General features: G+C 47.8%; 1 protein-coding gene across 1 annotated transcript in view; it reads right to left on the bottom strand.

Annotated features, from left to right (window-relative positions):
- Positions 1-22,448, bottom strand: part of LOC121693997 (putative methyltransferase NSUN7) — a 33,130-nt gene that overhangs the window by 6,405 nt on the left and 4,277 nt on the right. Inside the window, exons 4-12 of the mRNA XM_042073883.1 lie at positions 19,328-19,386; positions 15,457-15,593; positions 13,764-13,916; positions 10,237-10,420; positions 8,109-8,379; positions 7,117-7,260; positions 6,344-6,445; positions 3,842-3,959; positions 3,292-3,427 (exon numbers count right to left, since the gene is read on the bottom strand). Coding sequence (XP_041929817.1) covers positions 3,292-3,427; positions 3,842-3,959; positions 6,344-6,445; positions 7,117-7,260; positions 8,109-8,379; positions 10,237-10,420; positions 13,764-13,916; positions 15,457-15,593; positions 19,328-19,386 — 1,304 coding nt within the window. The remainder of the gene's footprint in view (positions 1-3,291; positions 3,428-3,841; positions 3,960-6,343; positions 6,446-7,116; positions 7,261-8,108; positions 8,380-10,236; positions 10,421-13,763; positions 13,917-15,456; positions 15,594-19,327; positions 19,387-22,448) is intronic.

The raw sequence follows: 22,448 nt of genomic DNA, 5'->3' as shown, positions 1-22,448 counted from the left end.
TAAGCTGTCGTGACTCAAGACCTGTTTACACCTACATACAAGAGCAAGCGAGAGAGAGAGACAGACAGAGAGAAAGTGAGACAGATAGAGAGAAAGACAGAGAGACAGACAGAGAGAGAGAAGGAAATATTATGGCAGTGAAGTTGAAGCAAACGCAGCGCAAGAGAGAAGGCAACCAGCTCTGCTCTACTTTCCAAATCACTCCATGCCAAGACGTACTTTCATCTCCCTCTGCAACGCGTCTCCTGTGCCTCTCCTGCTCACTCTCCACTCCTTCCCCATCTTCTCCCTGTATGCTCTCCATCCCCCTCACACACACACACACACACACACACACACACACACACACACCTCCTGTCTGTGATGTGATCTATGGTCCTTGCCTCTTAACTCAAAGGGGTGAAGACCCCGGCGCTCGTCTCTTTGACCTCACAAACACTCAGATCTGCCGCCGCCTCCTCCTCTTCCTCCTCTCTTCCTCCTCCTCCTCCTCTCCACTGGTCTGAAGGTTCTCTCTCCAACATCCTCTCCCCAGTCCCACCTTGTGAGAGTGATCCCCTTCTTCTGAGTGCAGCACGGTCTGCCCATCTAGATATGTAGTGCTGTCTGTCTGTCCATCTGTCTGTCTGTGTGTAGTGCGGTCTGTGATCCAGGTGTGTTGTATCCAAATGCTGTATTCTCATGCCAGGTGAGTGCTCACAGATTACACAGACGTCAGGGTCATGCCGATGAGAGCAGCAGATCCCGCAGACCTCAGGGTCATGCCAATGAGATTGGCAGACTGAAAGGAAGCACACACATTCTGTCCAGTCCTGTCCTGTCCTGTCCACACAGACGTCTCCATCACGGTGGAAAACTCTACGCTAGCAAAATCTTTCATCTGCCTGCCTGTGGGTCTGTCACGCGTCTGGTGATGGGGCTCAATTCCACAGGTTGGGCTAGACAGCTGTCTCATCATCTGCTGTCTGGCTTGAGATGTGCAGCAGACGTCTTCAAGACCTGCCTGTCTGTCTCTCTGTTTCTCACACCCTCCCTCTCTCTCTTTCTCCCTCTTCTCTCTCTCTCTCTCTCTCTCTCTCTCTCTCTCTCGCTTGTCAGCTCTGCACCTCTCCACCTCTGCTCCCAGACTGCCATCCCAAATCAGCCACAGCTATCGCTTGATGGGTTTGTCAGGCCCCCAGCAACCCTCTTTATCTTCCCTTTTCTTTTTGTCTCTCATCACCCCTTCCCCCTCTCTCCTCTCCTCTCTTTTCCTCCCCTCTCTCCTCTCCTCTCCTCTCCCCCCTCCCCTCTTCTCCTCTCCTCCCCTCTCCTCTCCTCTCCTCTCCCCCCTCCCCTCTTCTCCTCCCCTCTTCTCTCCTCTCCTCTCCTCCCCTCTCCTCTCCTCTCCCCTCCTCTCCAAGGCTGGCTCGTCCTGACAGGCGAGTGGCGTGAGCGACGTGAGGCACAGTGCAGGACACGCTGGCGCTGGCGCTGGCTGTCTCGGGGACACACGCTGGGCTCCGCCGCGGCGGGGGGGGACACATGGAGCCGGTGGCACTTATCTGGGCCACAAGAGAGCAGGAGGAGGGACTCTACAGCTCACCACGGGGAGGATTAGACGCTGGATATACACGCCTCAACACATCAGAGAGAGAGAGAGAGAGAGAGAGAGAGAGAGAGAGAGAGAGAGAGAGAGAGAGGACAAAAGAAAGAAGGACATTACAAAGAAATGTACAAGAACAAGAAAGGGTGCACAAGAGATAAAGTAGAGATAAAGGGAGGGAGGGACTGAAGGAGATAAAAAGAGAGGAGAGAAATGTGTAAGAAGAAGGGATGTATGATAGATGAGAGAAAGAGTAAGAAGGAGAAGAGAAGAGAGGGATGGGGGAAGGGATGTATAAGAAAGGGAATGGGTGCCCAAGAGGAAGAGAGAGAGAGAGAGGAAAGGGGGAAGACAGCTGCAGACCCTCAGAGAACAGGACTCAAGGGGAAGTCTGGAAGCGAAAAGCTTTGAACATGGGCAGGCTCTGGGAAAGACAAACAGTAAACACAAACACCCATCTTTCATCTTCCCCATCCTTTCTTGCACAACTCTTTCTGCCTCTCTCTCTCTCTCCCACCCACCCACCCACAAACACATACCCTACCACTCTCTCTCAAACACCCCCACTCACTCACCCCTTCACCCCCTCCCTCCCTCCCATAGCTACAGTAGCCCTAATAAAGCTCAGAAAGCCTCGATCTACTGCACGACTCCACTGGGAGACCGACGGAAGGAGGCCATGAGAAAAGCCCACGTCCGCGAGCAAGTGCGCGCCAGAGAGAGAGAGAGAGAGAGAGAGAGAGAGAGAAAGCGTGCGAGGGAGAGAGAGTGAGTGAGAGAGAGAGAGAGAGGGAGGCTTGGGAATAAATTTCCTTTAAAAGAGCCCGGCTCCTTTATCGGCTCACCACTAAATGAGTCTCCAAGGTTCCCCCGTCTCGCTGATGCTATCACACTACTCCACCGCACACACACACACACAAGCACACACGCATGCACACACACACGCAAACACACAAAAGAACAACAAGCCTTCTCTGAGCAGTATTATAATAGCCTAGGAGCTCCAACACATACGCTAATGGGATATGGCAGGACCTTATATGATGGGCATGATTACAATTGACTTTGCTTTGGTGCGGCGGTGGTGTGCCTTCATGCGTGCCCATCCGTGCATGTGTGTGTGTGCGTGTGCGTGTGTGTGTGTTCACACCCGCGTGGGAGTTTTTTGGACTGTTGTTATTCCACCTTTAATGAGTTTACACCAGTTGGAGAGCGCTCGAGTGGAAATGTTGTTTAGCCGCTGAACTGCAATTACTGGCCAAGAACACGGGTGGACATCAGGTAATATGACTGTAAAATGGCCGCTGGGTCTGCGGTTATATGACTCGCAGAGCGGGCAGGTGGAACTTGGCCTGAGTCAGGGAGTGTGTGTGTGTGTGACTGAGCATATGATATGATTGGTGTGTGTGTGTGTGTGTGTGTGTGTGTGTGTGTGTGTGTGTGTGTGTGTGTGTGTGTGTGTGTGTGTATGGTAGTGGTGGTGGTGGTGGGGGGTGGGGGCTATTTTTGTTATTATTTGGTTATGTGTGTGTATCTGTGTATGTGTACTGGTAACAGAGCATATGGTTGTTTGACATGATGTAATACTGTGTGCATATCTGGGCATGTGTGTGTTTGTTCTATGTTAATGTCAGTGTATATGTGTGTGTGTGTGTGTGTGTGTGTGTGTGTGTGTGTGTGTGTGTGTGTGTGTATATATGAGTGACCTCTCTGGTCAGCACAGCGATGAAGCAGCCGTTGCTGTCCTCTGAGGGTTCCAGTTTAAAGAACCTGCTTCCCCTCTCCTGCCCCTCCTCCACTTCACCCATGCACATCTGCTGGGGTAGCGCTGCCGCGTTTGGCCTGGGAACACACGTGCACACACACACACGTGCACGCACACACACACACACACACACACACACACACACACACACACACACACACACACACCACACATCCATAAACACACATACACTCATTGAAATGCAAGCATGCATTTAACACACACACATTCATCATTACAGTAATCATCATCATAATTGCAGTAATCTCCATCATATCAATGAGCCTGCAAATTATCAATACATACATCCTGGTGCCGACATACAGCTGGTCAATAGCAACATTCACATGTGCAACAGACAGAAGGAATTCTCTTGGCCATGCATTAGTGTGCATAGGAATCAATACAGCAGCACATTTATAATCGCATAAGTTATGGTTTCGCCTTGGTGCACGCTGGACACACACACGCACGCACGCACACACACAAACCTGAAGGGCGGTCTGTCCTGATCCTCTTGTCCTGCTGCCAGCACTCGGCTCACCAGCTCCTCGTTCTCCTCTGGGTACACCGAACAGGTGCAGTAAACTACCGACTGGACTCTGGGGACTGCACACCCACACACACACGTACCCACATGCACACACATGCGCACACACACACACACACACGCACAAGCACGTTTGCCAACGCCAACACACACACACACACACACACACACAAGCACACGCACGTTTGCCAAGACACACACACACACACACACACACACACACACACACACACACACACACACACACACACACAGAGGGAGCATAAACAATATATTCCAAAATACATAAATATAATCAAATATACAACAAAGAGAAGTCATAGCGGGTGAGATCCACAGTTGACAATACCTAAGAGATTACACACACACACACACACACACACACACAGAGGCACACAAGCACAACACACACACACACACAAGCACAACACACACACACACACACACACAGCCACACAAGCACAACACAGACACACACACACACCCACACAGAGATAAACACACTCACACAGGGAAAAAAGCATGAAAAAGTATGACAACATCAACCCCCTCATCTGGAGCATTAAACATGCAGTGAAATCAGGCACAGAGTCAAAAAAGAAGAAAGAAATGCACACACACACACACACACAAGCAAACCCAGCAGGTAGAGAACACCACCAAAGGCATTTTCAGCACAAACACTCCAAACATTCCCAAAACACACCTCCACGTGCCTTACCTATGGAGACCCTGTCAAGAGAGAGACACGCAGACACACACACACACACAGACACACACATACAAAGAGAGCGAGTATCTGTCATCCTTTCCTCATAATTGCTATAAAGAATGTTTGTGAATGAGGAGGCGTCTCTCTGAGAAAATGGAGCATCTGCAGGAGAATGACAATATGACAAAATAACAGACACGAGTTACTAAGCGAGGTGGAAATATGTCTTGTTGACGCTGCACATGTCCTTAATATTCTTCCTTTTCAGTCCCTGAGAAATGGCGGGAGAAGGCTGGGAGAAGGCTGGGAGAAGGCAGGGAGAAGGCAGGGAGAAGGCAGGGAGAAGGCTGGGAGAAGGCTGGGAGAAGGCTGGGAGAAGGCTGGGAGAAGGCAGGGAGAAGGCTGGGAGAAGGCTGGGAGAAGGCAGGGAGAAGGCAGGGAGAAGGCTGGCTGCTACTGGCTTTGTTTGCTGTTGCAACCTTAGCGGAGTCTACCACAGTATTGACTGTAATGGATAGCTGGTTTGTGGGGACACAACTTTGATTTTGCCATCCAGATTAATTACTGTGGAATCCAGTTCAAAATGGAGGGGAGGCAGAGGGGCGGTCTACTGGTGCAGCTCCTGAGTGGACCGGGCATCTGGAGTCGCATGGACGAGGTGCTAACTAGGACCTATGCTAATGGCCATCACCTTAACACCGCAGCCGAGGTAAATACCTGCCCTTAATGATCTCACTGTTGAAGGACAGCCCAGCAGCATGGGCTGCCAACACACCAGTCATCACACCCACACAAGACAACACACACACACACGTTTGCATGGAGAACATGTTTGAAGATTACTATGCAGTAAGCCACCGAAGGGGAGGGGAATGAGAGACAGAGAAGCAGACAGAAAAAGAGAGACAGAGACACGGCATCAGCAAAAAGTCTGTGGCTTGACGAGAAGAATTTGTATCCATATCCCCACACACACACACACACGCGCGCACACACACACACACACACAGACACACACACTCAAACTGCAGCCACGGCATCAGCAACCCCCCTCCACTCTAGCGGACGGGCGTTCCCTCTCGTCCATCGACTGGGCCGGAATCGATGCCCACCTGCCGTTAATTAACAGCACACGGCGAGGATCTGCAGCATCGGGACGAGTGAGAGTGGGCCGGGCCGGCACGGGGGGGGGGTGTGGGGAGTCTTCTGGCCTCTCCATGCGCTCAATAGCTGCCTGATTACCACACCATATGAGCCACCCTCTGGGTCCATGCAAAAGGCCAGCGTTATTTCATTTGATTTTTTTTCTTCCCACAGCTGCGGCAACAACCAACAACACAGCAACCAGGCGGGGCCCACGAGGATCAAACAGGGGGGGGGGGGGGGGGGACAAAGGTGGTTTCTGCTCAATAACACTAGTGAGTGTATCTGATATGCATGAATTTATAACCTCCAACAGGCTGCCGTTTTTCCTGCATCAAAAGAGAGAATGGATAATAAGCGTACTGGTATGCCGGATTCATCTACATTCTAAATGTATGAAAGACTGACCAAAGAACGCAGGGATTGATCTGTGTGTACTTCACCAACTGGCTTCTTTGATCTTGTGTGTCATGACACAGGCATCTCAGATAGTGTGTGTGTGTGTGTGTGTGTGTGTGTGTGTGTGTGTGTGTGATCATATCTATCATTTACTGTTTATGTGTGTGTAGGCCAGTGCAGGATACTTACAATTGAGGGCATGCTTCAGGTCCTTACTCTGCTGGGCCACCAGGGCATCGATCTTCGCTTGGGCTATGGAACCTTGGGATAGGTCTTGGAGGAGCTCTGTGTCTAGAGAGGGAAGACACTCATCTCAGACAGACCTCAGCCAAGGCTGCGATGCTCCCTACAGCCCAGCAGAGAATTGTGCACTGCTGCAGATCTTGCTCAGCACAGCAATGTGCAACAGTACGTCCAGTTATGGCAGCAGTACGTCCAGTTATGGCAGGCCCTGACACTGTTACGAGTATCAATTCAACTGGGAGTTTGTATTGGAGGGGTTTAAAGGCAATTTTTCACATAGATCTCCGTTTCTCGAGGTCACCGAGTACTGTCGATACGAAATAAAAATGTGAATAAAAAAAATCGGTGCTACTGGAGTTTTTGCAGCCAACAGCTAGAGCTGCCAGGCAGCTACAGTGCTACACTCTGGGGGCATCTTTAACATCTTTACTGACACCGTATTGACAGTATTGGGTGACCTTGAGAAACGGAGATCTATGTGAAAAATCGCTGGAATTCTCCGATAACGCGTGCACTGCACATGCAACCCTAGACTGAAAAGAAGCTATACAGTACAACTATTTTGCAAATGAAAGACCATTTAGGCAAAAAAAGTACCTCACCAACCTCCATAATGTGTTGAAAGTAAACCCTAAATACTGTAGGCTTATACAAGACTATAGAGCCGTACTGCCTGCCAGTGTGTCCTATGGAGCACGCCTTCATGATGGGCAGCATACCTCCATTCTCCTGCAGCAGATAGCCCACAGGGTTGCACACGGCAGAGACGGAGCACTGGGGCGTCAGCAGGATGAGCTGGGTCCTCTGCACACGCAAGTCATTCACATCCAGAGCCTGGAAGGCCTCAGGGAGAACCTTCACATCTGATAAACACACACATACACACACACACACACGCACACACACACACACACACACACACACACACACACACGCGCGCGCGCGCACGTACACACACACACACACACACACACACACACGCACACGCACACATACACGCACGCACACACACACGCACGCACACACACACACACAGACAAAGAGAGAGTCAGTCTGTCTACCCAGCTCAGTGTTAAAAGCTCAGGATGATACCGTGGCATTAATATATTATTGTATGCTTTCTCAAGTCACACAAATATGATCGTAGCACAGCACAGAATAGGACACTGACTCTGAGATTCATGTCACTTGCTCTTCTGAAATACAAATTCAACTGCAGTTGTTTGCCGCAATAGCTGATGCTGTGGGAGGACACCAGCTGGGGGGGAAAAACCTTGGAGGGGGGAGGGGGGGGTGTAGTGGAGCAGAGAAAACCCCTGTGCTTCCTCACCAACTACCATCAAGGAGCCCTTGAGAAGGGCTCTAAATCCCAAACTGCCTATTGTACTACAGTGGAGGAGTGTCCTGCGGACTATCCTGTGATCTCCCTCCTGCCAACACTGTTAACATTGACAACATCAACACTGTGTCAAAGGAGAGTCAGGAGAGTCTCTCACAGTGTTGATGTTGTCCATTTTGACACAGTTGTTGAAGTTGTCATCAGTGTTGATGTTAAGTATCTTCAAGCTATGCTCTCTGTATAAAACTTAAATAAATCAGGTAAGGTAGAACCATTCTTTTGATTTGTAATCCACGTCTACTGTAATACACATGCATAATTACCCAATGCACGCACACACACACAAACACACACACACAGAGACACACTCACTCTTGCAGCCCATGTTGACGAGGCTCTCCTGCAGCTCCTCTCTGTGTCCAGGCTGGAGGTCTCCTCCGCAGACGTACACTCTGCACGGTCCACTGGAGCTGACGCTGCTGCTGCTGCTGCTGCTGCTGAGGCCAGGCCCCCGGGGGCCAAGGGCCACGATGGCCGCCACGTGGGCTACCGTGAGGACGGACGGGACACCGGCCATGAGGACGTCCCCCTCCGCTACCAACAGGCCCCCTGCCAGCCACGGGCCCACACAGCAGGACTTGTCCTGCAAGCAGAGGACAACACAGACCCTCCATCAGCAAACAGAGAGTGGACATTACAGACCCTCCATCAGCAAACAGAGAGAGGACAACACAGACCCTCCATCAGCAAACAGAGAGTGGACATCACAGATACTTCAACACAGCAGCTACATCTATACTGCATGGACCTGTCAGCTGTCCTGATCTACTCTATGAAATGCTGTGAACCCTTAAGTGCACTAGCCACTTCCATGACTTTTTTCTTGTGCACTTAAAATATCAAGGCTTTCACTTAAGCTTAATTTAGACTCAAATGCAAATGTCTTTGATGAAGTTTCAGAGCTTCAAGATGACACGAAAAGAGGGAAGTGTCACGTTATATAGTTCGCAGTATAGCCTTTCTGAAACAGAGCAATTAGCTTGCAAGTGCAGGGGGCATACACATTCGTAATCAGCATGTGTGCTCATTGAGCATCCAGTACAAGTCCTTGGCATCCCTAATGCCTTACCTTATCAGTTGCTGAGCAGGAATGGAAAAGTACTGGGTCATAACTTTGAAGACCCACTATGTTTATGCATGAAGCCAGATTATTTCACATAACACTCTTACCTCTATGTTAAGGACTACTTGGGTAAATTGCTATAAAAAAAATACGAGAAAAGATTTGCTTAACTTTCTTAAACTCCTCTCATCTGCATCTTTGAGATGGATCTGTGCCAGGCACATCTACAATGCTGGGGCTTTTGTCCCCTAGAACTCTGATAAGGAAGACAAGGAGAGAGTGACCCTTTAATATCAGCGGTTAAAGGACTACACCGTGACCAATATTTCCAGTTGTAATTTGATTTTCATTTGAGCTTAATTTGGGCTCAGTGTAAATGTCTTTGATGTGGCAAAGACCACAAGGTCGTTCTCATCCACAGGAGAAAATGGAAAATATAAGTGGGGGAAAATGACAGAGAGATGGAGTGCAGAGAGGGAGAGAGAGAGAGAGAGAGAGAGAGAGAGAGAGAGGTGGAGGGTATGAGATAGAGATGATTAAGTTAGAAAGTGGTTCTGAATGCTTAATTGAACTGAGCCTGGTAATCAAATTTAGACGGTTTGCTTCGCATTGCAACTGGCGAGTCTTTTAGTGTGACCAGACAGAGTGCCTGAGTATTACAACACTACAGACTGCGACTTGTCACACCATTCAAATCTACGCTTGTCGTTAATACACTGTTGTCACTCGAAAAAATGACACATTTCATTCGCTATCAAAACACATAGCGCAAGTCCATTACCAAGGCTGTTTTTCTCCTGTCTCTGAAGTCCAAGGCACAGTGGTGCTGTCAAGGCCAGTGACTCCATCGTCATAATGCTACACATCAAAGACCTCGGGGCAGACATGGCCTTCATGCCTTTTCAATTACGGGAGACTATTGTAATGTTCCACATATACAATCTGTATGCATTTCACACTGTATCCCTTTTGAACCTGCCAACACAGGAGCATTCTCCAGAGATGTTTGTAGACGTGTGTAGAAATATTGGATGAGACATCTATCTCTCCGCATAGTCGGACAAGCACATCAATTTTTCAGCACAAACAAGAGGCTTAAACTGAATCTGTCAGAGGCCAGTCAGTGCTAAATAAAAAGGGAAAAACAATAAGCTTTAAAAGGAAGCGTTGTTTAAAAAAAAGTGAAAATAGGGAGCATTACATTAGGGACTTTGATTCATTTTCTATTGGCTTAACAATTTGGGTAGTACCTGAGTTACTGTTTTATTGGCTGGGAAGTTAGGGCCGCAGTTGAGTAATGAGCTTGTATTGGCTGAGACAACAGTGAGGCACCTGCATAATGACTTAAACAGCTTGGCCGGCGGGCTTGAGTGGTACCTGTGCGATGAGCTTGTACTGGCCGAGCAGCTTGGTCCGGTACAGCTCGGCCTTCTGCTGCGGAGGGAACGCCAGCAGGTCCTGGCAGTGCGGGTCCTGACAGAAGGTCTGGCCGTCCAGCTGCCTGGACGATTTCACCTGCGCAAAGCCCTCCCTCATCAGCACGTCCAGCACCTTTGACAGGCTGGAGAGGAGAGAGGAGAAAGGTGGGTTGAGGTGAGAAGTGTGTGTGTGTGTGTGTGTGTGTGTGTATGTGAGGGGTGGGGGTGGGGGGGTTGTAACGGGGGATTTGAGCCGTGCTGTTTGCGGTTTCTCACAATAATCAATCCAAACCATCTCAGCATTTCTTCCTCCAATGTTTCCCCCAGTAGCCCCTGGAGGACTGACCTGATGTGCAGATCTTCGGCTCTGACCCTCCACCCGTTTCCGTGACAGTGAGAGAGAGAGACTGATAGATACGGTAACATTGACAGCGGGGCTTCCCAGGCCATTTTTAAACGCCTCACATCCCACACACACACACCCTTAACTCTCCCGGTGTAAAAGTGTCAAAAGTGACCATAAGTCAAAAGTGAATAACGCTCAACTAGGTGAATACCTAAACGGAAACGAAAACCTTTTTGCCACACGTGAATATCTTTAAACGAATGAACTGGAGGAAGAACATTTAATATGATCCATGGATATGCAGGGATTAATGTATATGTGACCATAAGGATGTAAACTGGCAGAGTCAGCAGCTGTTACTATAGGAACCATGACAGACCCAGGAGACGCTCCATTCCAACCATAAGATTTTTATGACACTGCTGTCATGTCATAATGGTTTTACGATTTTAAATGTATGGCACATGCACATTACATTATCAAGTGTTCTTTTATAATCTGTTTCACAAGGACATGCCACTGAACCCAATATTTCACAAATGAAATATTTATGGTTGCCTAACTGGAAACAGCCATGCTTTTAAGGTTTCAACCACCACCAACTACACGGCAGCACCATGATCCAGGAAAAATGCTCCTATTCAAGGAGGTCTGGAATCTGTTTTTAAATACACCTTCTTTACTTTCTCTGTGGGCAGTTGGGGGACACAAACTGATCCCAGATGCTGTTTGAGGTAAAGAGGCGAGAGAGGAGAGGAGGGTGAGTGGGCTTTGGCTGGGGCTGGTCTCCTCTGGCCCCTGTGTGGAGGCAGCGGTGACCTCCAGGGTGCACTCCAGCGAGGAGGGAGCCCTGCTGCGGCGCTGATTGGATCTGTCCAGAGCTCAGTGCCGGCGATTTACTGCCCCACTAGCCCGCCTGTCTGCAGTTTCAAACGGGGCAGGAGAGCGCCGCACACACTACAAACACACACAACACACACACACACACACACACACACACACACAACACACACACACACACACACACACACACACACACACACACACACACACACACACACACACACAACACACACACACACACACACACACACACACACACACACAAACACAAACACACAAACACAAACACGCACACACACGCTCCAGCCATGCACTAAACTACACATCCAGCTGGTGTAAAACAAGGCAGATCACACAGCTATAGAGGTTAAACAGGAGAGAACGGGCTTAATGGGATGTCAGCAGGACATCTGAACAATAAACTATCACTGACATATACCCTCTCTCACACACACACACACACGCACACACACACACATATACACACACACACACACACACAGAGCAGCAGACATGCAGCCCACAACTCAACACACACACACACACCACCATAAAGTATGATGCAATCAGTGACAGAAGACTAACTAAGCTTAGCCTGGCTTTAGCCTGTTCTCAGGCCCACACACAGACACACACACACACACGCACACAGACACACACACACAGACACACACACACACACACACACACACAGACACACAGACACACAGACACACAGACACACACACACACACACACACACACACACACACAAACAGAGGAACAAAGGTGGAGGAATACAATTGCTCCTGGAGCCAAAAAACCAGGCGGAGGAATACAATTCATTTCCGCCCAGTAAAGAGTTAAGTGAGCAGTAGCTGTGGGGTCTTGGGGGGAAAAAAAGGTGGTTTTCACACCAGTGGGCTGAAATGGTCATGGGCAGTGAGCGGGAATGGCTGTGAACCTGGGCTTAACCTCTGCAGCTCTCTCACACACACACACACACACACACACACACACACACACACACACACACAGGTTCTTGATCACATGGCCTGTATCACAGAGCAGATTGATAATATCCTCCTCGGCTACTCTGCCACCGATAGCTATCTGTGTGAGGGAGTATGAGTGGACGATCATTTGTGTCTGTGTGAGTGTGCCTACACTGGCAGAATGGTGTGTGAGCATACGTCACGTGAGTGTGCATGCATGTTGGGTAGGGCACTTTGTGTGTTCTCTAGACCTCTGCTCAGGTGCACTGCTTATGATAACCTTGATTAGGAGCACCTGGCCAGGTCATTGATCTGGAGTTAATAATCGAGAATAATCCTGTTCCTGAAGTGTTCCACACATAAGCACCGACATTCGATTACATTAGATTTCATTATTTTCAAAACCACTCCACTCACCAGCGTCAAACTTTGCCGCCCCCATCATGTAGCCTACGATTCAGTTCTTTTTTGTCTGCACCACTCAATAGAGAGACTTCCATGATAAGGGATCAGATTCCAAAAATAATTCCGTGGAAATGCATGGATTCCAGTTGCTGCTACTGGAAGAAACTGGAATCCATGCATTTCCACTGAATTATTTTTGGAATCTGATCCCTTATCATGCCTGTTCATTCTTACTCGTCGCTCGACTTATCGTGACTAAATTCAAGATGGCTGCAAACGCTAAACTTCGTGAAGATACTGTCTGTATAAATCGTCTTGTAAGTAAACTACCAGTGTTTCTTCAAAGTTCTCAATGTCTCGTTTTAAATGTCAGGGCCCTCGGAAGTCTACCAATGAAGTGTGGAGATACATTGAGCCTCGTAAATGGTGTAAAACAGTGATTTATTTGCATGGCTAGCCCGATGCCGAAGCACCACCATTGAAAAAGCTGTTGGTAGCATCGGCTAACTAGCGCCAGATTTTGGAGTGCAGGGGACAAGCCGAGATGGGCTATGAGACATACGTTCACACTCGGTATCATGTTTCAACACACTTTAGGTCAATATCACACCGGAATTCTCCTTTAAGGAAGTGCTATGTTATACAGGTTTAATGCACTCGCTAGCCTAGCAGGTTTTATGTCAATTTGGACAATGCTAGCACTCGTTAGCCAAGCTAAGTTCATGTCATGAAGCTAAAATTATCCAAGCTGTCATGTTATGGAGTCCATGGTAGAACTCCAGACATTACCACAAAGTAATGAAACACGTGTGGCAGGGCACCTTTAATAACTGAATTGGTTTCAACTAGGTATGAATATAACTGTAATAATAACCGAGTCAGTGAGCTATGACTGTAATAAAAGCTGCAGAAGAGCACCTTGTCTTGAGCGTGTTGACCCAGGCGTAGAGGGGCTGGCTGTTGGCCTTCTCCTGCCTCTTCCTGACGCTGTCGGGCAGGATGCAGTCGATCGTCAGCAGGTCGTGTTTGATCCTGCAGCGTGCCAGCGAGGCCGCCAGCTTTGTCTTAAACCTGCAGGAGATGAGCAAACATTACTCAACAAACACACACACACACACACACACACACACACAAATGTTCACATGACCCAAGGACAAAACACACTCCCTCTGTCCATCTGTTGTCATTTATTTTTCATATGCCCTCGAACCCCCCCCCCCCCGCCCCCCTCTCTCTATCTCTCTCTCCAGCACATCCTCTCAATTGGGATCCCTGAAGACTCTCTGCCCTAAAAAAAAAAAACACATTTCTAGAATTTTGTGTGGGATGTTTCAAGGCTCAGAAGGTTTTGGATACTGGAGAAAGGGTCTGACAAGTGTATTTTTTCTCTCCTTTCCGAGAGAGCTTTATGTCTGCTTTTTGCTGACAGCTGCTGCATTACCCCATCAACTCCACTGTCATCCTTCCCATTGTTGGACATCAGTATCCTACAAGCTCAGTGCAAATACCAAATTGGTCAGATGAGATGGACCCTTACAACATTGACTGCTCCTCTGTTCCTGTCAGTCAAAAGCTCAGACCTCAGTTTAAGCAGCCAAATAAACTCTACTCTGGACACCTTCTGTTCAGGATGGTTTCAGGCAGGCTTCTGCACTACAGTATGTAAGGGATAATGTATAGAACGCTGGTCATTATTGGGAAAATAAGTCCCGACAGGGCGAACCGGTCTTGCTTCGCCCTGAAGGGACTTATTTTCCCAATAATGACCGGCGTTCTATACATTATCCCGCTTTATTATACGGCTACTTGCCCAAACGAAAAAATAAACTCCGTGATATGTCTCTTTACACTTATTTGTTACCGTTTCGTCGTGGCTTTTGCTGAGAAACAAATAGTTCGCAACACACGCTGAACTTGAATTTAACATTCTTTAGAACACAGCTGATCAACCGTCTGCTTTCACTTTTGAATGAAGTTCCAATGCAAGAAGTAACCGGACTACTTGCGGAGTGATATGAAAAACTTAAATCAGCAGCACAAAACCTGTTGCCATTGACAGCGGTAATTATATGTTTGCAGCGGTAATTACATGAAAATATTTTACCGTAGAACGTTGGGAAATCCCATTCAAGTCAATGGAGCGTTCTACTAGCATTGTGAAGAGCGGTGTAATAAACTGTAGTAACATGGCTGTGGATGTGTTTGGTGCTGATGCCATAATGGGATGGCCAGTATAAATCCACTGGCTGAAAGTTGCACTGAATATTTTTCCAAAAGGGTTCTTCAAGGCAAAAGAAAAGAAACGCTTCACATGTTTTCACACATATGCAGTAAGAGACTTCTGACCATGCCTTGATTACATGTAAGATAAAGCTTTTTGATCAATGTGATTCGTGCCCAGCCATGAAAATGGTTTCACCTTCCTTGAACAAAGCCTAGATAATATCTTAGATGTCCTCTTAAGCTGTGGTCAGACACAACATATATAACACCCCTGAGGTGAAAAATGTATTCACTTTAAAAAGCCCCATTTGGCACATCTTCTTTTGTAATAGTAACACATCTCATAATACAACGTCCTTCATAATAGTTGCTTGCATGCTGCACCTACTTGAGCAGGCACTTCTCCACCTCCCTGACCTCCGGCTTGGGCTCTTCCCTCTGATTGGCTGGCCGCTCGCGGGGAAGGAACTTCCTGTCTTGGAAGTCATAGAGCATGACAGCCACCAGACTCATCAAGTCATCCGGCTAGAGAGAGAAAGAGAAAGAGAGAAAGAGAGAAAGAGAGAGAGAGAGAGAGAGAGAGAGAGAGAGAGAGAGAGAGAGAGAGAGAGAGAGAGAAGGGAGAGAGATAGAGAGAAGTGGGAGGAAAAAAAGCGATGGGCAGATAGAAAGAGAGAAAAATTACATGAAGGAAGGGTGTGATAAGACAGAGAAATGGAGGAGGAGTGAAGGAGATAGTGCAGAGAGGTGATGGGGAATGAGAGATGATGGGGAGAGGTGCAGAAGAGGTGACAAGGGTGCGAATACCGAGGTGTACAAGACAGAACAAGAGTGAACAGGAGAGAGAGAAAGACAGAGAGAAACAGAAAGACAGAGAGAGAGGAGAGGAGAGGGAAAGAGCAAAAGTACAATGTCACAACCATAGATTTTACCACCAGATTTGTCCACCCCGCAAAGCATTATCAATATCCATAATTAATAGATGCTCCTCCAATAACATTGTTATAATCTAATGTCATAACGTCTGTATCAGTCTTTGTTATATTGCAGCCCTTCCAGGGCTAATGATTATCGACCGCCATCTGTTAGAACGCCCTCATCAGTTGACAGAGTGAGACATCAGGAGGCGGTGCATGGGTGATCATGTGTTGTGCTGTATTGATCAAGTGCCAGGCTGATGGATGGCAAATCTGTCAGCAGCGAGGGAGACATAGCTCTTTCCCATGCAAGATATGGCCTCCACGTGTGGCAACGCCCATGCGCACAAGCGAACACACACACACGAACCCATTGACATGCACATCAACACACACACACACACACACACACACACACACACACACACACAGTATACACTGTCTTTTTTTCTCTCAAAACACACAAACACAAACATCAACACACGCATGGCGTGTTAATATACAAATAGAGACACATGCACACACACGCACGCACGCAAGCACGCACGCACACATACACACACGCATGCACACGTGCACACAGGTATGGTTGTGCACATATGAACGCAAATTCGCACAAATACAATTTTTTCTCGCTTTCACAAATACACACATGCACTTGCATTGTAATAACATACATACAGACAAAAAGGCACACACAAACATGCAAACAAACACTAACAACAACACAAACAAATACACACACACACACCCATTTGGAAGGCATCCTGCCACAACCCACATACTCTCTCTTAATTAAACTCAGGAGGAGGGCGTTAATGTCTGCGACCGCCAACGCACAACTTCCCTCTCCTCTCGACCGACCCTCCTCCCTCCTGCTCAGCCATGGCTGCCACTTCTCCAGGCAGACAGACAGAAAGAGAGAGAAAGAGAGAGAAAGGGAGAGAGAGAAAGAGAGAGGGGAGGGGGGCATTACCAACAGATGGTGCTGCTCAGTACACACACACACACTTCCATGGCATCACCACAGGTCTAATGCTAGCTGATGCAGCAAGCTGATGGGAAATGGACGTCTATGGGAATGGAGGGGCATGTCTCTTTCCCCACCAGTTTTCCTACATGGAAACAGGGAGTGGAGGGGTCTGGGTTATGCGCTAGGAAGAGTGGATGGCTTCCCTTCCTCCTCTCCCCTCCTCTCCCATTCCCCGTTTTTCTGTTTTTTTTCTTCTTTTCGTCCTCTGCCAAGGTTGGAACCTGGGGCCCCGAAGTTCTTTTCCCACTGGCCGTCGCCCGGCAACAGCATCCCATGTGGGACGGTGTCCGAGGAAACCAGATCGCCCCCTGCCGCCGCATGTTGCTCGGGAAGGGAAGGGTTACCATGGGGACAGCCCACGGGGTCAAGCGCTTACACAGATTTGAAGTTAAGAGCGCTCGGGCGTCAATTGTGTGTCTCAGCATGTTAATTGACACGTCGGCAGGCCACACATGCATGTTCCTCTGTCGTGCTGTCAGGAAAGGCCTTTTTTTTGGTCCTAATTCTCATTTTCTGCTTGACTGAGATTGAAGCCCCAAATTACTTCACACATGTTCCACTCAGCGAAGGCCTTTGTTTTACAAGCAAGTAGTCTTTTTTAACACCCTACCTCCCAGGTCGGTCCCTAACCTTCTCTCCCTCTCTCCCTCCCTCCATCCTCCCTTTCTTTTAAATTTTTTCTCTATCTCTTGCTTCTTCTCTCTGCTTCTCTCTCTCTCCCCTCTTCTCTCTCTCTCTCTCTCCCCTCTTTATCAAGGTTGAACTTTATAGATGGCGTGGGTGGAGGTGCAGGGGCAAAGTGAGTTCTAAAGAGCGGTTCATTGTGTCTAGAGTTTATGGTCTCTCTCTCTCAGGATGCAGAATAACGACCTGCCAAGTCGCCAGCACAGCGCCCATTCATCCTTCACTGCGGCCATATTTTACGCTCGCTCTGTGAGTGTGTGTGTGTGTGTGTGTGTGTGTGTGTGTGTGTGTGACTGTGTGCAGGCATGCACACTGGTGTGTGTTTCTGTGTGTCCAGACTCTGCATGCCTCTACAGTGCATGCTTGTGTGTGGACACTGTGTGAGTGTGTGTGTGTGTGAGTGTGTGTGTGTGTGTGTGTGTGTGTGTGTGTGTTGTATGCATGTTTGCACAGACTTGTGTCTTTGGTAGGCCTCCTGTTTAAGAATGCTACAAGCATCTCTACTCTGCCAGAGTATCAACAGTACATTACCATGAAATATATTTAATGTCCCTCATGTCTAATAAGAGCCAACGAGGAAGGCATTTAAAACCAATTAAAATGATGCAAATAGAAGTAACTGTTAGATTTTAATTTATTAATACTTCACCCAAAGTACTTCATTTAAAGAATGCCAAATGCCTCCGTTTTACAAGTTGTCTGGGCACAGCGCTGTACAGAAACATGCAGCACAGGCACTTTAGTGGGAGTTCAAGGCTACAACTCAGAGGACCAGCAGTCAACAATGGCAACGTCTGTGTTTACATTCCGTCCACACTAAGGCCAGCCGCTCCCACACCGACCCGGGGTCTGTGCTGTCAGGTGATTAGAGCGAAGGGTGCCACACACACACACATACACACGCACACACACGCACGCACACACACACACAAGGCCAAACACAGAGGGTACAGGATGGCGTCTGGCATACCCGCGTCCTTATTAACATCATCCATTGGCTGTCAGTGGCGCACAAAGCATTAAAACCTAAACTCATTCTGTTTTCCACCTTCAACGTCCGACGCTATCTAAGTGGACGTTCAGGTGGTGCTGCCGCGGAGGTAGCATTGGCCAAAAAACACGAGCAGAATTGCTAATGATGGATGAGGGTTGATTCCTGCAGGACGGCAAATTACAATGTGGGGTTTGTGATTAACTTCGCTGCTACCCACCACCCCCGCTGAGTCGAGGCGCTCGCTTCCTGCTCAGCATCGAGCAGTATGATGCCGGGGTTGCTAATTGTGCTCACCACACTCTGTACATGCTATCGCTATGTTGCTATTTAATACAACTGCAACTGAATCACATTTAGGGGGGGAAAAAACGTTTATCGCAACTTTTGTACAAAGTTACAGTGCTTTCCAGAAATACATGTTCATTTGTGTAACATTCCCTTTGGTATTAAGCCTACGACCTTGGTGTCTGAGTCCCTGGTTGAGCCAGTCAAGCTACAGGGATATTTTATGCAATTGAAAAACACAGTAAGTCTGATTCAATATTTCTGTGCATATCTTTTGTATGAAAGAAAGTCCAATTTTGTTTTGTGTGACAAAACTCACTGGTCGTCGTGTTGGCTTGGCACTCACCATTGGCTGAGAGAGGTAAAAGCAGCTGTCAATCATGATGTCCTCCAGCAGCTCTTGATCTATGGGGGTGGAGAGCAACAAGACAGTTAAGTTCTAGCCTCATCATGATACCGCGCGAAAGGTAAATCTTATTAGACGGAGGTCCCTGTGACCTTACTCGTCTCTAATATGTGCTCCTCATAACTCTGGGGTCAAAGGTCAGCTAGTCATTCTGACCGGGTGTGTGTGTGTATGGGTTGGGACAGAAGGAGGGTGGGTGGGCGTACGGTGGCCCTTGAGGAACACCTTTAGATAAAATTCCAATCACTCTGCTTTCATGGAAATAATTACTCTTATCACAGAAATCACTACATTCAATTATATGGCCAGAGAAACCCAGACAGGTTCATTTAAAGCACATGCCTCAGCCGAGTCCGCCAGGACCAGGCCCTTTAATGAAGGCGAATTAATCAGGAATTTAATCCATATCGAATAATGGGAGTCGGGATTATGGGGGACACTTTTGAAAGCGGCGCAGGTAATCCTTTATGAAGGAGGATTTCTATGCAGGAAGAGAATCTTAATTACAGTACTTTAACATCCACTAAACTCTGGCCGGACACTATGAAATGTTAATCAATTTTAAACACGCCCTATTTTATGATGTGTCTGATATTTTATGAGGCGGCAGAGACTAGCATTCACAACGTACAAACACAGGGATTCACAAAGGCAGAATGTGTGCACATAAATCAAAACTTGCTGCATACCTGATCCGAATAGCTATCCAATCTGATATACTACACACGGACAGAAGATTGCAATGCATTTCACCATCAAAACCTCAACCTTGGAATCAGATTTCCTCTGGGCAGCTATCATAAAGAGAACATCTGTGTGCCAGAACAGCAGGTACCCTCAAAAGCCCAATACCCTCTCAAACACTCTGCACAGAAAACTGAATTTTTATGTATGAACATTGAAGGAGGTGAGGGTAAAAAAAAAAAAAGTAGAATGACAGAAAAAAAGGAAGAGCAAAATCCATTTTATCCAGGTAGGATTTAAGGATGCCAATCCCTCAGACCTTCCAAGATGTTTTGTCCAGGGAATTCACTCAATATTCGGCATTAAGGAGGATGCCTTTAGCCAATATTCAGATGCACACATATTTGCAGCTTGTGTCTACTCTAGCAAAAATATGAAATTGGGTCTCTCTGCAAATGCCAAAATGAAATCTGTGTAGGTTAGGGGGTACGCTTGTGTGTGTGACTGAGAGAGAAAGTGTGTAAGTGTGTATGTGTGTGTGTGTGTGTGTGTGTGTGTGTGTGTGTGTGAGAGAGATTGAAGGCCATCCAAAAACCTTGGTGTCTGAACTGAGCAGATTAGCCCATAACCTCAGTGACACACGGGATCTCCCCACCTGTCCATCACAGGCGGATGACTACAGAGTGATTTCCATGGTCATCACATCACAACATTTTCCTGTCAGCATCACAGGTAAACCATAGTGTGTAAAGTGCCACCTTTAGCCTTGGTAGCCTTTGTTAATAAAACTATGCATATAGACAAATAGACATAGACCTATATAAACAAAATACAAGGATACAACATAACCTCACGGAAGACCATCTCCCCCCCCCCACTGACTAGCATTAATGATAGATGGCGCTGGGCTTTGCTATCCAGCCAGTCTGCTCACAGTCATTAACGCCAACACTGTGGTCATTATTATCTTTATAATTGCTGAGGTAGAACTGGTCGCGATTGCATTACAGAGTCAGTGTGCAGTCTGGACTTTGGGTGGGGTGAGGAGCAGGGGGTCGGACAAACGCTCTCAGCATCACTGCACACGGTCATTTGGTTTCTCCTCCATGAAATCCCATGGGGTCCTGGCGCCCAGCCAGCCAGCTCAGGTAGAGAGGGAGATAAACGTGGAGTAAAAACGAGGAAAGAGAGAGAGAGAGTTAGAGAGAGCAAAGAATTGATCAAGTTTATGGAGGACGTTCTTCACACCTCCTCAGCATATTTTTATGACAGAGGGGGCAAAAAACACGATGTCTGGCCACGCTAATGGATGAGCGATTGAACCTCACTCATCTGTAACAATCAAACACACCTGGAGAGGGATTTATCAAAATCACCACAGGACACTCTCAGCTCTTTTGCCATATTCAATGCCCCCCCCCACATCTCTATCTATATATCTAGCCCCACTTCTGCGCCTCTCGTTTTTTTCGTAGGGTCCTTGTTTCCTTTTTTAAAATGGTTGAAGAAATAACACAAAACAGTGGGAAAACAACAACACACAAGTACGCGCACGCACGCACGCACGCACGCACGCGCACACACACACACACACAAACAAACACAAACGTCTCAGCCCGAGCACACACGCTGCCCTTTTCGAGGCAGAGCAGGACTTTGTGGTGATGTCCTCACTCCTGGCCCAGGTCCTGCTCCAACACAATGGCCCATGATAGATGACCACTGAGAAACAAAAGCGCAGGAGAGCGAGAGAATGAGGGAGGGAGGGGAGGAGAGGAGGAGAGGAGAGAGAGAAAAAAACGCTGACAGATGAATACATTTCACTGAGCTCCTATTTCTCCTTTTTATCGGTCTGTGTGCTCTGCCTTCTCTCCTCCCAATTACACATCCATCATCGGATGAGGTCACTGCCGGGGAGACGTCCCCACTTGGCGACGGGTTTTAATCAGGGCGGCGGTAGATGGCTTACATATTATTCCGCAACACAGGGTTGATATTTACTTCAGTGTTTCGGCCAAAAGCAACCATTAGTCTACCTCAAGGGCAACATGGTAATAAAACACCTTGATGTCTTTTTTCTTTTTTTTTCCTGTTTCTTCTACCTTTCCTCATTTGTGTTTTTTTTCTCCATTTCTCTCTTCACAAGAAAAGCCCCGTCGGTCACGAGTTCAGTTGTTTCTTAGCCCTAACCTCTCCGACGCAGTGCTCCGATCGTGCGATCAGATCGCAAGGCCCCGTTACGCATTTCCAATTCCCCCCGCAAGTGTATCAATGCTTACAAATTGATTGCGCGCGCCAGGCGGCATGAGAATTACCTGCCGAAATGATCATTAGGCCTGGCCCTTTGCTGCCAAGAGATGGAGCGGGGAGTGTGGTG

The sequence above is a fragment of the Alosa sapidissima genome, chromosome 20 (assembly GCF_018492685.1).
Source record: "Alosa sapidissima isolate fAloSap1 chromosome 20, fAloSap1.pri, whole genome shotgun sequence".
NCBI lineage: Eukaryota > Metazoa > Chordata > Actinopteri > Clupeiformes > Clupeidae > Alosa > Alosa sapidissima.
This window is presented reverse-complemented; position numbering and strand designations above follow the sequence as displayed.